We start from the raw sequence: 15417 nt of genomic DNA on the forward strand, positions 1-15417 counted from the left end.
AATAGGTAAATTAAATTTGTTCACTTCAGTTCAGTTATTTTTAACTTTAAAGTACAATTTGCATATAAGTTTTCAGAATTGTTTATTTATAAACACTTGTATAGGTACTGACATTCTTTTTCCAAACATGTTTTAATAGTGAAAAAAACGACACTTATTTGAAGGGAGTCAATGTATTCTATGATTTCCAATTGGAAAAAAATATCTAACTTTGAAAGTTGCAATGTCAACTACGCTCAAGGTTGACAGTCGGGAAAGTGGTCAAAAATCATCATTACATTCCGAATGTCGCCTTCTCGCGGTACTCTCCTTACCTGCCGTGTTAAAGAGTTGAAAGAGTGGCAGTGTTAAAAAAAAGGTCAAAGGAATTGATTCGGGTTAGCCTTTGAAGAACCCAGACAAGACCACCATTGTGGGCATCATGCTTTTTGACATGCAGCATTCACTTCAAAAGACAACAATCAAACCTTGACATTGAATACCAGCAGGAGCCAAGTACTTCAGGGCTCCTTTCGTAAGTGTAGATGAAAAAATGTGTATTGTATGATCGGGTGGTGATTAATATTTATCTGATTTCCACTTTAATGTATACCCGCAAAGAAATTGAAATGTTATGGTCATTTTTCAACATGCAAACCAAACAAGCAGTCATCACCGGTCATCCATTGGAGCATGTCGCATGCACACTGGCACGTACGCAGGCATTGGCCGGTCAGGGTTATCAACTGATGCAAAGGTGGCAGGAATGGGAGCGTTTTCGAACTCAGACACAAAGAGTTATTATTTTAATTATATTACAGTGAACCCTCGCTATTTACGGGAAAGAGCAAAATGTGCAGATGTAAAATGAACCCATTTTTGCCGAGGATAAAGAACGTATACCCGTGGGTATTATTATATTATTTGTCTCCACAGTTTGGGTTCAAATATACATTCCTTTATACGTCATGACGTTGCCACGTGAATGCCATCAATGACGTTATTTGTTAGCAATAAGCTAGCAGACTTAAAGGCAAAGATCTGCAGTCGTTTAAAACCACCAGCCATGTGATAATCTTTTTTTTCAGATTTTTACAGTAAACAACTGGAAGGAACATCAAACAGCCTGAAGCTGCTTCTTTGAAGAATTATTTCCTATCTGCTGTTTGATGTGTACTGAGTTGAGTAATCGTTCCAAGGTCAGGTTGTAAAACTCAGAATCTGCCATAAAATTACTATGTTAGTGAGCACAAGAATATGTGGATAGCCACAACTATGTGTATATTGCAGCAAATTGTTGACATTATTTTCAATAAATACATAAATAAAATCAGTAGCAGGTGAGGGTTCACTCTGTAATGGTGCAGAACTGTCTTGCATGTTTAAGTGTAGGCATGAAATCCAAGAATCCAGCACATGCAGAAATGTGGAGTGATCAACATCGGAGCTTTCTTTGTAGCCTCCATTTATCTGACAATGACCAATCTAAATGGTCTGGTCAGCGAGTAACAGGGGGGGGGGGGCTGGGGTTTGTTGTACCGGGGCATTGCCGCAGACCTCATGCCGACAAACCCAAATGCAAAAGATGGTGACGGTGGGTCACAATTGTACCTTCCTGCGCCATGGCAGCAGTGCTGGTGGTGGCGGCGGGACTGGTGTGCTGCCGTCCCACTACGGCGGGACAGAAAGGAATTCAATGTGGGGTGTGGAAAGGGGATCATGGTTGGGGAGATGGGACGGCAGCTTTGTTTACAGTTTAAATTCCATTCTGTACCTTTGTTGGAATGATTTAAAAGTCGCACCATCTGACCAAAATCTATACAATTTTGGACATTGAACTGTCGAAGGATTGCCTATATGTCTGTGTGATTGGTTATCTCGCAACTTTCTTTGAACAAAAGGCTTCAAATTGGATCTTCTGACTGGTGTGGTGCATTTCAGTCTTATCTATGTGAGGTTCGTCAAGAACAAGCGCTGACTAAACATAGATTATGTTAGCTTCTAACGCTAGCTAGCTAGCGAGTTTCTCAAGCGAGCTAGCTGGCTAGCTGATTCTCACACAGGCCAGCGAGCCAAGACATTCATTCACACCTGTGACCAATATCACTCATTGCAGTCTCAATTGCCGGTGGTGTTGAAGGAGAAATAACATACTGTGAATTCATAGACTGCGAGATTGAGTGAGCAAAAGGACTTCAATTTCGATGTTGTGTCACTGAGGCGATGCAGTGATGTCTGTCCAAAAAAAGAGCATTGATTGACAAAAGACAAGAACTGCAACGTCAGCTTCACCTACTAGTTGGGAAAACACGATGGAGCCGATTGTGTTCTGACTTGAACAGAAACGACTCAAGTGCTGTGTGACCAAATGAGACGCTCAGTAGCTTTAAACCTCCTCTAAACCCATTTTAGAGGAGGCCGCAGACCCCACCAAAAAAAAACCAACATTCACCTGTGACGCCTTCAACGAAGATAGACCCAAAACAAAGCCGTAATTCCCATTAGATTTTAAACCTCCAATAACTAAGGCAAGATCTCAGCCGCATCCCATAACTCCGTTTGGATTAAGGAAAAGAAAATAGTTGGCAGCGGACCCACGGGAACGACTTTACTTACACTCTCTCTGTCCCGCGACAGCTCCTTTTATACAATTTGCAAGCGTGTGCTATGCGTCAGGGTGATACGCACAACAAGGAGATCAAGGAATTGAAAGACATGAAAGTGTTGAAAGACGCACTTCAAAATCATACACTCGTGTGACGCAACAGACGCATTAAAACGTCAAAGTCATTAAGGCATTAACGCACCTGGATCAAGGCAACAATCTGATGTGCACTACTCAGACCGAAGAACGAATAAGACTTGTGTCAACTTCTCTGACATTTTGAATTGATCCAAGACCAAACAAACAAAAAACACCAAAATAAAGTAACCGACTGCAACTTACCAGAGAAATTTCTGGACACGAGCATTGTGGTGAGAATGGCTCCCTGTAAAGAAATTTGGGCTATGAAATTACCGGAACATCATTTCATTTATTGATCGTACGTGCGAACATTCACCTTCAGTTTTCTCCTGGCATTGAACTTGCGCAGGCACTCCACCGTCTCTTGGCGGTGCATCATAGAGGCCACAGTGGAGCGTTGCTGTAGTAAACGAGTAAGAATTCCACATAAATACACAAGTAGAATCAAAATGAAAGAATTGAAGATCTTTTTAAGACCTCTTCCATCAAATTGAGACCCTTTCATTTCTTCCATTTGACTTGCAAAATCTTACTGCAGGTCAAAATGGGTTATGTTTAAGCTTAATAAGTACAGTACGAATAAAACTGGTTAGCATTAGCTTCTTGCATATGAAACAACGTTTAATTTTCCAATTTAACAATACAACGGTGGGTAAAGGTGGTTATGGGGGGACACAGGATTGAAAATGTATTGCGGGATTTTTTTTGGTCACTTTGACAAAAAGGCCCTATGAAAAGTGGTGTTGTTCCTCTGGGAAAAAAGCTAAAAGTTCAACCTTTTCCTAGCTTTGTTGAAATTAACTTCAAGCAAATAAGTATTCACTTCTTGCGCCTTTGTTCTGTAATTTTGGGCCAATGGCAAGTATGGCTCAGATCAGAAAACCTTTATTCCTCCCACAATCGGGAAATTTGCAGTCCACAGCAGGAATTTGAAAGGGGATGGGGGCGGGGGGATGAAAGGATAGAAAACAAGATATTCTAAGCATAACAAAATAAAAATGTCAACTGTATACTGTGCAAATGTAAATGTGCAAAACCGTTTCATTAAAAAACTGTACATAGTGCAAGTATCATATGAGGCGCTTTTACGTCTTAAAACATAACTCAGACATTAAAAAAATGGCTACATTTAAGATTCATTTTCTGGCACTCGTGTATGGCTTGGCGATACAATGTGAAAATAAAATCTCCAACTTTTAACAACTGCCCACCACCCAAATCCGATCAGCAATTTTAATATTCTTTTTTAATAAAATGATTATTCAAAACATTGCACAAGTGCCCATTTAAGCATGACTAACAAAAAAATGAATAAATGCTCGACAATAGTGGCAACAGATTAAAAATAAACACACTTTTCTTAAAAATTAATAAATAAATCGATCAAAAACAAGACCACACTGTACGCATTGGGAACAAACACAAACAGGAAAATTAATACGAGACAGTGACGTGTCCTATGAAGTGATGGAAAGTACGTTTTGGGGACTTTGCCCCTCAAATGAAGTCAGCACATGACTTCATTCGTTGGTAAGTGTTAGGAGGGTGGGGGGCAGAGTCCAAGAAGTAGAAGATGCTGTATATTAAACTTACGCAGACCCAAGGATGTTTAAGAGCCTGGTCGGCAGTAATCCTTTTGGTGGGGTTAATGGTTAGCATCTGATTGATCAGATTCTTGGCCTCAGGGGTCACCGTGTCCCACTCCGGTGATGGGAACTGAAAACAATATATACACATTTGTAGACACAAATACATAAATATTCAAATGATCATTGCAATGACTAACAACTAATATTTTCTGTCGTCGAGCCTTCTTCTCATATGGGGTGGGTACATATTCAAATGCAGGGAAAACCGCAATCTGGGTCAAAACAAGTCTCCACCAGAAGTCGTCACTTGCCATATAAATCACCGATATATGAATCCTTTTGACTTTATTGCAGCTATAAATTTTTAAATCAATCACTTGGGGAGAAAAAAATAAGAATCCAGTATTTCCGCCTTATTTCTTAGCGGCTCATTTGAGGCGTGACATTTTTTTTCATTCAAGATGTGATTTACTAGTTCAAACAACTGTGTCCAAACTATGGCCCGTGGGCCATTTGTGGCAGAACACCCATTATTCTGCGACCCCCCCAGTGTTTTTTCCTTTTATTTTTTTTCTGTGGCCTTTTCACTCTTCATTTTTTCTGAGGGCATGCCTCAACCTGGTCTGATAGGAAGCAAATATTTAACTCATTTGCTGCCATTCCCGAATGTATTAAATTTTGATTTGTTTTTTTTTCTCCAAGATATCCTATTACAGTTGATTGGTCCACTTAATACCATGTCGATCAGTGAAGTTGTTGTGTGTCCTGTTTTAATTCATTCACTGCCATTCACTAATTTATTCAGGAATTGAAAATATGACGTGCAGCGCCATTCCCAAATTTGTTCGGGTTTTGGTTTTTCTTGTGGGGGTGCTGACAAAGCGCTGGTCAGACCTCTGGCGATGTATCGATGAGAAGGTTTCTTCAGCCGTCATCTGTACAAAAGTGAAGGTTTCGGACGTTTCGCCTCCTATCCAAGAGACTTCGTCAGCGAACTAAAGTCTGACTGGTCGTATCGGCCCCATATATATAACCCTAATGTCCAGACCTGGTGGCGCCGGACACAGCTATGATAGGTCCCTACTCTCAGGTTGGGGGGGGCGCGAGACCCCCCCCTGTGGCCCCACTGATTGTTCCTACATTCCTGACTAACGATTGGCCTATTACCCCCACTCCCCCCGGTATCACCTCATCAGCATAACGACCCTCATCAGCATTGCGAAAGTTGCCTAACCTGTTTTGCCTGAGCAGGCTATTGTATGAACGATCCAAATTGAACCTCACACCACCAGACCGGTTTAATGAAGGATTTTGTTGTTTTATAAGAATCGCCTCTTTTACCCCCCTTTCAAACCATCTATGTTCTTTCGCTAAGATTTTAACCTCATTGTCGTCAAATGAGTGGTTAGTAGCTTTTAGGTGCAAATGTACTGCCGATTGAGGCCCACTAGTATTATCCCTGCGATGTTGATAAAGTCTTTTTTTGAGAATTTGTTGAGTCTCCCCAATGTACTGCTCTTTACAATTTTCATTCTTACAATGTATGGAATAAACTACATTACTTTGTTTTTCATTTGGTAGCCTATCTTTAGGATGCACTAATTTTTGCCTTAACGTGTTTATCGGTTTGAAATAAGTAGGAATTTTATGTTGCCAAAGGACTCTTTGTAATTTTTCAGAAACTCCTGCAATGTACGGTACTGCTACTCCTCTCCTTTTAGAATCTTGAGAATTATTGGTTTCGTTCGCTATTCTTTCTTTCTGACATTTGTTGAATGACCACTGAGGGTACCCACAGTTAGTGAGTGCTCTCCTGATATGTTTTGACTCCTTTTCTCTACCTTCAGTGCTAGTTGGTATTAGTTTAGCCCTATGCTGGAGGGTTCTGATAACTCCTAGTTTATGTTGTAAAGGGTGGTTAGAGTCTCTGGCGATGTATTTCATCTCCACGAGGGGCCAACATTTGTCCATGTTAGCGCTTTGTTACAGTTTCAGTTGTTGTTAAACCTCTATATAAATGAATATGTATATATTGTATTGTATTTTGCACCCCCACCCCCATTTAACTGCAGACTCAAATAACTTGGGAATTAACACTTTTTTTCTGATGAAAGAAGAAAGTCTAAGGTTTCTTACGCTGTATTGAATGTTTATGTAGTTGTAAAATTCCATATTCTGTGGGTCCTGCAATTTGAGTGACAATGACAAAAACCCTGGCACTGGAGAGGACACATTTTTGCACATTGTCTGGCAGTGAATGAGTTCAAGAAACACTATATTTTCACAACAGAAACAGATATAATGTACTGACGTCGTATGCTCCAGCCTTGATCTGCTGGTACAGTTTGTGCTGATCCTCGTCCCAGAAGGGAGGGTAGCCCACCAGCAGGATGTACAGGATCACACCTGATGTACACATACATGCCATGTGCAAATGAGTGGCCGGGTTCGTGTTATATCGGGATGATGAAGGCTCGACATACGAACCGCATGCCCAGATATCCACCGGCTTGCCATACGGGTCCTTCCTCAAAACCTCTGGTGATAAATATCCAGGAGTTCCCGCAAAGCCTGGACACACGCAAACCAAATCATGATATCATTATGTGAAAGTGGAATTGGGGGAGGGGGAGGGGGGGGGGTTTAATATCAGTAAGGTGATGAATCATTGTCTTTCACAGGTCAATATCAACATCGAAATGCAGCATATTTTAAAGATACACAGAATAGAAAATTACAGTGATTTGTATGAAGGTGCAAACAAATTTTGTGATGAAATGATAAAAGAAGCCGCTTTGACGACAACTTAAATAACACCTCATCCACAAGTTATTTTGTTTTCACCAACAGTGCATCCCACTTTGAATAATAATTTTATCAGGGCAGCTTAAAAAAAATGAAATGGACCAAACTGTGACCTACCGAACCAGGCTTGCTGGTCCCCCTGCACTTCAATGGCCAGACCAAAGTCAGCGAGCTTGACTGCTGCTCCCTTCATCTTACTGGCTAGGAGAAGATTCTCTGGCTGGAGCAGACGCAAACACATGCACACGCACACACACACACGTCAGTATACATTCAGTCGGATGCATTTCTAACATGTTGACTACAGCATGTTTCCATGCCGCATGGAGCAGAGAAATGAATGAATAGGAGGTGACATAATGAGTCACTACTGCAATAGCGGACAGCTTCGTGACCTCACCGCTGGTTTACTATGGCAACCCAGCCCAGATGGCATGTTTGCTGATTATCTCTCTCTATCCCTATATCTATATCTATATATTGTTGTTTTTTATTTAATAATCAAGCAAGCAGGCTCTTGTCAATACCAGAACACAGGTTTAGATGATATGTTGGTGAAACCATAGCTTGTATTTCACACTACAATCCATAGGGGGCACCGTAAAGCAAGTAAATCGCATTGTAATATAAAAAAGGAGGCTACAATGCAAATACAGTATTTTAATGCTTGTGAGGAAAGGAAGAAATCACCTTTTGCTACAATACGTCTGTGTAAGCTCTTAACCGCCATGGTGGTGTGAGGTTCAATTTGGATCGTTCGTACAACAGACTGCTTTGGCAACATAGGCCTAGTCCTGCTGATGAGGTGATACCAGGGCAAATGGGGCAATCAGGCGAGTCGTCAGTCAGGACAATAGAAGTAATCAGTGGAGCCGCAGGGAGTAGTGCCCTGCTCCCCCAACCTGAGAGCAGGGACCAATCATAGCAGAGTCCGGCACCGCCACGTCTGGACAGTAGGGATATATATAGGGCCGAAACTACCAGCTAGACTTTAGTTCACTGAAGAAGCCTCTTGGATAAGAAGCGAAACGTCCGACACCTTCAAGGAAGTACAGATGACGGCTGAAGAAACCTTTTCATCTTTTGCTACAATGTATATTCGTCTGCGTAGAGCAAAGAGTGAAAATTGTCTCAATTTACCACTTTCTCTGTTACGTGACTGCTTAGGGTCTTGGGTTTTGGCAGTTTTGTGAAGATTCATGTGGGATTGATTATTGTCTGCCACCCTTGACTATGCTATTAGTACATAGATGAGGTCAGAATTAGTACATAGATGAGGTCGGGGGTGACTAATTTAGCTTTGACGGGAGGCGGGTAGTTGAAATCGTCACCCGACATCACGTCATCCCACGCCAGAAATAGAATCCGTCCCATTGTCGGCATGCTGCTACCAGAAGAGAGCGAGGCGAGTCGAAGGAGAGGATGCAGACAAAACAGGAGAGGAGGGATGATGAGGAGAGGAAAGGAATAACGCGATCGTGGCTCACCTTCAGGTCCCGGTGTACGATGTCATGCTGGTGGATGTGGCTCACACTCTCGAGGATCTGATTGATGCAGTGGCTGCGCACACATATAGTATGCATGTCATACTTGGGTGGAGAGTCCATATGAAAAAAGTAGATGCTACACTGTTTAGAAAAGCAATTTTTGTTTTGTTTTCCGTCACTTTTATTCTAAATGAAAATTTCATCTAAATGATACAACTACATGATTTAGAAATTCTGATTTTTTTTTTTAGAAACTGTATAACTTCAATTTATAGAGCAGGTTTGTATGTTTCAGCTGTGAAGAATATGCTAAGAATAAAGGTTTTCTGATTCTGATTTATTGCGTGAATGCGCATGCGTCCGTGCGTGTTCCAAGCGGGTGGTTCATATGCTCGTCAACAAACTACAATCCCAGCTCTTCATAACTTATTCATAAAATGGCATTTAGAGAACCGCATGCTCACAACGGTGCAACAACCAAAAACAAGAAAAGGGTTCATAAATAGGGCGAAGACATCAATGGGAACGCACCTGGCGTCTGCCTCGCTGTAATACTCTCTGGCGACAATGTCCTCAAACAGCTCCCCACCAGTCACCCTACACACAATACAATACAATACATATTGATTTATATAGTGCTTTGACAAAGATGAAGCTGGAACAGAGCGCACACACACAAAACAATTTTTAAACATTTTGTGAATGAATTAAAAAAAAAAATCCCTGCCTACAAGTTTTCCACTCCCTTCCAAAATGTATGAAATTCAATACAAGCTATAAAAAATACAGAAATACAGGACCTAAAGTGTCACATGGATACAATGCTAGGAAACATTTTTTCAAATATGTGTACATTTTTTTATCAATTAAAATAACTCATATGTCAAATTCAATTCTTCAAATTTTCCCCACCAAAATATTGTTCGACTCTTGCCTTGTCTTCTTCCTGAATTGGTTCCCTTCATCCTACCCTGATGAAAATTGGCTAACATGGACTCTCGAAAGCAATGTTGTATCGCCCCTATAAGCAACGAAACAGTCTCAGTTGCATTTGATTTCATCCAGCAAACATATGTACTTACAGGTCAAAAACGAGGTAATGGAAGCCTTCCTCTGAAATGCTGTCATGAAGTCGCACTGCCGCAGATAAACAGAAGATGGAAAAAATGTCATAAAAGCCACTCCAGTATATCAATCACTACCTTAAAGTACAACCGACACCATTTTTTTGTTTCCTAACTGACATCAAAAAAACATTTTATAGCATCTAAAATACCCAAAACACGCAGGCTGATATTTTTAGTCAAATGCAAAACACCAATAAAAATGACTTATTGGTCACACACTGCCTTGCTCCAGAATGAAAACAATGGCTTCAGAGTGATAGGACTATTTATATATGCACATTCTAAAACATTCAATGTTTATTATAAACAACTCATTTATGTGTCTAAGTTTAGTCTACGTTGTTTTTATATATATATATATATATATATATATATATACAGTAAAGTCTCATATCGATATTCTCGGGAGTCGGAAAAAATATAGATATAACCGGGACTATCGATACATCCGATCCTGCGCGCATGTAATTTTCTCCTTGCGTTCATAGAAATAGTATCGTAATAAGCAGTACTATCGATATAACGAGACTTTACTGTATGTATGTGTATATATATATATATATATATATATATATATATATATATATATATATATATATATATATATATATATATATATATACACACACACACACACACACACACTGGTCCCCTTCTTCACTGGTCCCTTTCTCTCTCTCTTGCTCGGCGCTCTGACTGAATAATAAATATTCTTTTTGTATATCACCTTACTTCCTGCTGATTGAATATTTTGACGACACAAATGAAAAACTGAACCAGGAAGAAGAACAAGATTTAATCTGAAAAGATTCATAATCTAACACAGAGTTCCGATTCGGTTTTCTTGTTACTCATCCAGTTATGAATATGATTCAAATAGTTCTGAAGAGGAAAGCATAAATGTTTGCAATCGATGGAAGAAGTCCTTCCGTATCAATTCGAGCAAATATTCTGAGATCTGACCCTGTTTTTTATTTTTTTTGCCTTGAGTTCTGTGACAGTTCGAAAGTGGACCTAGAGGGGCTCTGCCCCCCCCCCCCCCCCCCCCCCCCTGCCCTTCCTCTCTTTTCAGCTCAGTGTCTGAATTTCCCGTTGTGAAATTTCACTTTGTGCGAGGATTTTAAAAAGCACCATTGGGATCTGGATGTTATTTGGCAGGATGACAGACAGGCTGCCATATTTTGATTGGAACCTTTAAGCAGCTGTCCTGTCACGATGCGTGTGTCCCAATAACTCACCGATGTTTGGATGTTTGAGCAAACGACAGATTCTTGCCTCTCGCTCCAATTTCTGGTGATCTAAAAGTATAGAGAAATAAAGAGAGAGAGTATGTTTACTTCAGTGCATATTTGGTGGTGTGAGGCAATCTTATTTGAAAACAACAACAAAATCAAGCTGATATTTCGAGAATGAATTACCCTGACCCATCAACTTCTCCCATCAATTTTCATTTACACTTACAACGCCCTAATAGTTCGTTTCGCAGCCCCCAAGATGCACCAAAAAATAAATAAATACCACTTAGCGAGGCAGAGAAGCTAAAAGGCCAGAAGCTTTTCTGACTTTTGTTGAGCTTGCACATGTTGTGGGACAGACGGCTGATTGTGTTTGCACACACTCGAGCAAATGCCTTTTTGCACTTAGTGAAATTAGTCTTGTGGGTTTGGCTTTAATCTAATCATTGTCTGTTCATGATTCTAATGGTGTGTAGAGGATGACCCAGCGTGTTTGCGCGTGTGAGCAGAGGCATGTATTGGGCACATACGGAGCCTATAAATGGTATTCAAGGGAAGGGGGTCTCTTGAATTCCCGCCTAATAGCAGAATGAAGTAGGTATGTACTGTTGTCAAATGTTGCATTGAATTCATTTTAGAATACAACTGTAAGAAATTTGGGGGAGGTATGTTGGCATTTTTTTTTTGCGAAATAAATGAACAATTTTGTTTGGAATGCAAATGAAATGTCAGATGAAATTAGGAAAAATGTGTTGGATTAAAAAACAATCTATACGTATTAGGCAAGCATTTCCAAAGCTCTTTAGGCTGCACTGGCAGACCTTTTGAATTCCAAAAATAAAATCTGTAATAAGCCAAAAATAAAGTGGAAAATATGGAGTATGCACATGGGCTTTTTATCTGGGGAAGGAGATTTTGCATAATTTCCGTAATCTTTTTGCTGAATAATTATGGTACATTTTTGTGAAGAATATTGAATGACTTGAGTTTATTCAGCAAAACAAAATGTGCAAAGAGTTAAATTGCCAGACTAGATGCCCAATGGCCACCAGCTGCCGGAACAGCTGGGCCACTCCCATGGATGATCACATCTCCATGTTGTTGTTGTTGTTTTTTTCAAATTATTTGACATCAATTAGAACCTAATGGACATTGCCCCCCCCCCTGCAATAAACAAATCAAGGGTGGAAGTCACACAGAGGAGCCATCGGAGGCAATTGCTTAGAAATTCAATGTATTATTATTATTATTTGATGTTGGGTCAAATGTTCCAAGAGACTGGAAATTTCCTCCCTCCACAGCAAAATACAGAGCGACTACGGAAAGATTAAGTCTTTCTACGGAAATGCCTGGATGCCTACAGTGGAAAAAAAATGTCATACGACCTTCATAAAACATATCGACGAGACATCACATTTCAGCATGATCCAAAGCCATTTTGTCCCTTCGCGTGCCCTCTGGCTCACGTTCTATGGGGGCCACCGTCGCCACATATTTCTCATCTGACCATCGTGTTCGGGGCAGAGCGATCAAAGCTGACATAGCACAACCTTCCCGCCTGCACTATAATTGGGCCATTTTGACCGCTTGTCTTCTTAGAAACGTGCCGGAATCCGTCGGTAAAGTGAAGGCTATTTTTGATGGGTATTTTTTTTTCTTTTTTCACAACGATGGCTCACCGTGAGTTTTATGGGATGACGGCTTTATGGGATGACAAGAGGATTTGGCAGAGAACAGCTGGCCGACACTTGAATGGCAGAAAGATGCGTTCGGGAGGGAAACTTTGGAGCGATCTACCTAAGACTAAGACAATAATTGGGGAATCAACAGCGACTTTGCAATCGCGATCATGATGCACATCCTTTTACAGCTATATGATGTGGTTGATTCCCAGCGTTGGGTACAGACAGCTCAAAACACACGCGCGCACACACATGAGGCACTAAGCCCAACAAGAGTGATACTGGGACGAGATCATGGCATTCATTTATCCATCAAGCCTCCTCTTCCTCCTCCTCCCAATCCTTGTTTTCCTTCTATAATCTGTGGGTGGGATGGATGGATATTCGAATTCTGATATTTGGCATGTTTGAAAAATGAGTCGTACGCCCACCCCCGTATAAGGCAATTTGCTTGCGCAAATGCGGGGAAGGAGTTTTAATGGGACTCTGCGATGCATTTCAATGCATGAAATAAACAGTAAAAAAAAAACAACAAGAAAAACAAACACTTTAGTATTTTAGTTGAAATGTTTCAAATGTTTTAAGCATTTGTTTGTTTTGTTGCTTGAATGCAATTAAACTACTCATTTTAACGAAAGAGAAGCTGCATCAGCAAAAACGCTGACGAAGCTTCTTGGATGGGAAGCGAAACGTCAGACACCTTCAAAAAACTACAGATGACGGCTGAAGAAACCTTTTCAATTCGGGGACGTCATGCTTCTAATTCCCGAATAAATTCGGGAATGGCAGTGAATGAGTTAAGTAAAAAAAAAAAAACATTTCAAAAACTCATAAAAAGGTGCTGTCATTAGAAAATTAAAGACATGACCTTTTGTATATATTTATTGTTATTCATAACAATAAAAGGGTGGCACACTAACCTGGTTAGCACATCCACCTCACAGTGGAGAGATGCATTTGTCTATGCATGTCCTGTGATTGGCTAGCGACCAGTTTAGGGTGTCTCCCCTCTTTACCCTGACAACTCAAAAACAGCTGGGATCGACCCCAGCATGCCCGCCACTATTGTGAAGATCAGTGGATTAGAAAATGGATAGATGGAGGGAAGGATTAAAAGAAGAGTAACAATATAAAATAAACCATTAAAGCTGGCATTAAAGTCACCCGCCACATCATAAAGAAAGTGTTGAAATGTAACAGGAAGGTGACACGATTCCCTTCCGCAACCAAGCCGCCACCGGGGACGAAAGATTGCGTTAAATGAGGTGAGTAAAGGAGGGCGATGAGTTGCGAATAATACGGTGGGGTGTTTTTCAGCCGCAAGGCTTCTAAAAGGTTCACTGAGGAAAAGGAGAAAAGTATACTGCTGAAAATACCTCTCAAAGCCAGTAATTGTATATACAGTGTTTGAAATAGTGTCTGCCCGGTGGCCCGGGGCGTACAACTTTTACATCAGGCGTACAACTTTCAAAACGTCTCGATGGCCGACAACTTCTTCAAGAAAAAAAAAAAAAAAGATTTTTTTCAAGTCAAGCGTTTGTTTTATTCAGTAAAATACTTTTCATTCAGGGTGTCGTCCGAAGCACGAAACAGGCTTCTGATTGGCTGCGTTTGGCAATTTGCATACTCGGCACCGGCAGCCAATCAGAAGCCTACTTCGGACTACACCCTGACTGAAAAGTGTACTTGAGAGTTTTGAAAATCACTTAGAAAGAGTAGTCAAAACCCTTTATACTTTGAAACAATGTTTTGTTTTGTTTGGCTATTAGATGTCTTTTTGTGTTTTAAGTTGTGAAAAATGGGACAGGCAACTTTATGGCCGCGCTGACAACTTTTCAGAGTTGTTTGCCCGGGTGTCCACTAACTTTTTGTCATGAGTTTCAGACACTGGTATATATAGGGAAAAAAAATATTTCCGGTTGTATTCTTATGACTAGTCGAGATGAAGAGATGCCACAATGCTGGAGACTAATGACATCTAAACTGCACCATTGAGTCAGCATGTCAATATTTACCTCCACCACAGAAGTCATCATTCTGATTGTTTTTTCCACTTGGCACAATTCTCATAAATAAACTTGAACATCTTTAAGCGTCATGAGAAATACATTTTGTATTTTGAGGCCACAGATGGCACCACTGAGTTACGCTGATTTCTTTTGATAGTTGGACAACTATCATGGCAAAGATAGTTTGAAAGAGGAACAATTGGGCGCTCTTGACTAGTCGATAAATTACGAGAAAATGTTTTTATTGTTTGCCGTCATTTTAGAGCCCACAGAAAGCAGAATCGAATCGAGAATTGATCCAGTTTGACAGTTGTCAATAGAAATCTCTTGATCTTAGACAGGTGAAGTTTGTTTTGTTGTTATCTTTGTTTTTAGCATTAGCATTGAGAGCCCAACAGTGAAAACAAGTCAAGCCAATTCAGCATGAATAAGGGCGGTTTCAAAACGTTGCCCTGAGTCAAAAAACAAAACAATTGGTCGCTGGCTTCTTGTAATGCCTGAAAAAAATTTCAGGTCCCACAGTTGAAGCTTGTGAAGTGTAAATCCTAATGCTAAGCTAACAATGAAACAAGTCGCACACAACCAGCGGCTGAAGAGTGTTCTGTCATTAGCATTTAGCACTCAAGAGTCCCCAAATGACTAAAATGATCCCGGTAGTCCCAAAAGTAATCCCAGAAAGGGGAAATAAAGTCATATAAAGAAGCCATTTATGAAGCGAACGACTGACAGGTGATGATCCACAGTGTAAATAAGAAGGC

The 15417-nt window shown here is 40.5% G+C and overlaps 1 protein-coding gene across 12 annotated transcripts in view; it reads right to left on the reverse strand.

Annotated features, from left to right (window-relative positions):
* The window catches only part of LOC148889213 (calcium/calmodulin-dependent protein kinase type II subunit gamma), a 30909-nt gene that overhangs the window by 10312 nt on the left and 5180 nt on the right, over positions 1-15417 (reverse strand). For 4 of the 12 annotated variants that reach the window (XM_089011647.1, XM_089011645.1, XM_089011648.1 and 1 more), the window contains exons 3-13: positions 10972-11031; positions 9689-9743; positions 9138-9203; positions 8607-8679; positions 7237-7339; positions 6802-6885; positions 6626-6720; positions 4319-4441; positions 3042-3125; positions 2927-2969; positions 1591-1650 (exon numbers count right to left, since the gene is read on the reverse strand). In XM_089011647.1, the coding sequence (XP_088867773.1) occupies positions 1591-1650; positions 2927-2969; positions 3042-3125; positions 4319-4441; positions 6626-6720; positions 6802-6885; positions 7237-7339; positions 8607-8679; positions 9138-9203; positions 9689-9743; positions 10972-11031 (846 nt within the window). Of the gene's footprint in view, positions 1-1590; positions 1651-2926; positions 2970-3041; positions 3126-4318; positions 4442-6625; positions 6886-7236; positions 7340-8606; positions 8680-9137; positions 9204-9688; positions 9744-10971; positions 11032-15417 lie in introns of all 12 variants that reach the window. The other 8 variants (XM_089011650.1, XM_089011649.1, XM_089011653.1 and 5 more) reach the window with 2 other exon arrangements.

This window comes from Hippocampus bargibanti, linkage group LG13, assembly GCF_051943395.1.
Source record: "Hippocampus bargibanti isolate YZ-2025 linkage group LG13, ASM5194339v1, whole genome shotgun sequence".
In the NCBI taxonomy this organism is placed as follows: Eukaryota; Metazoa; Chordata; class Actinopteri; order Syngnathiformes; family Syngnathidae; genus Hippocampus; species Hippocampus bargibanti.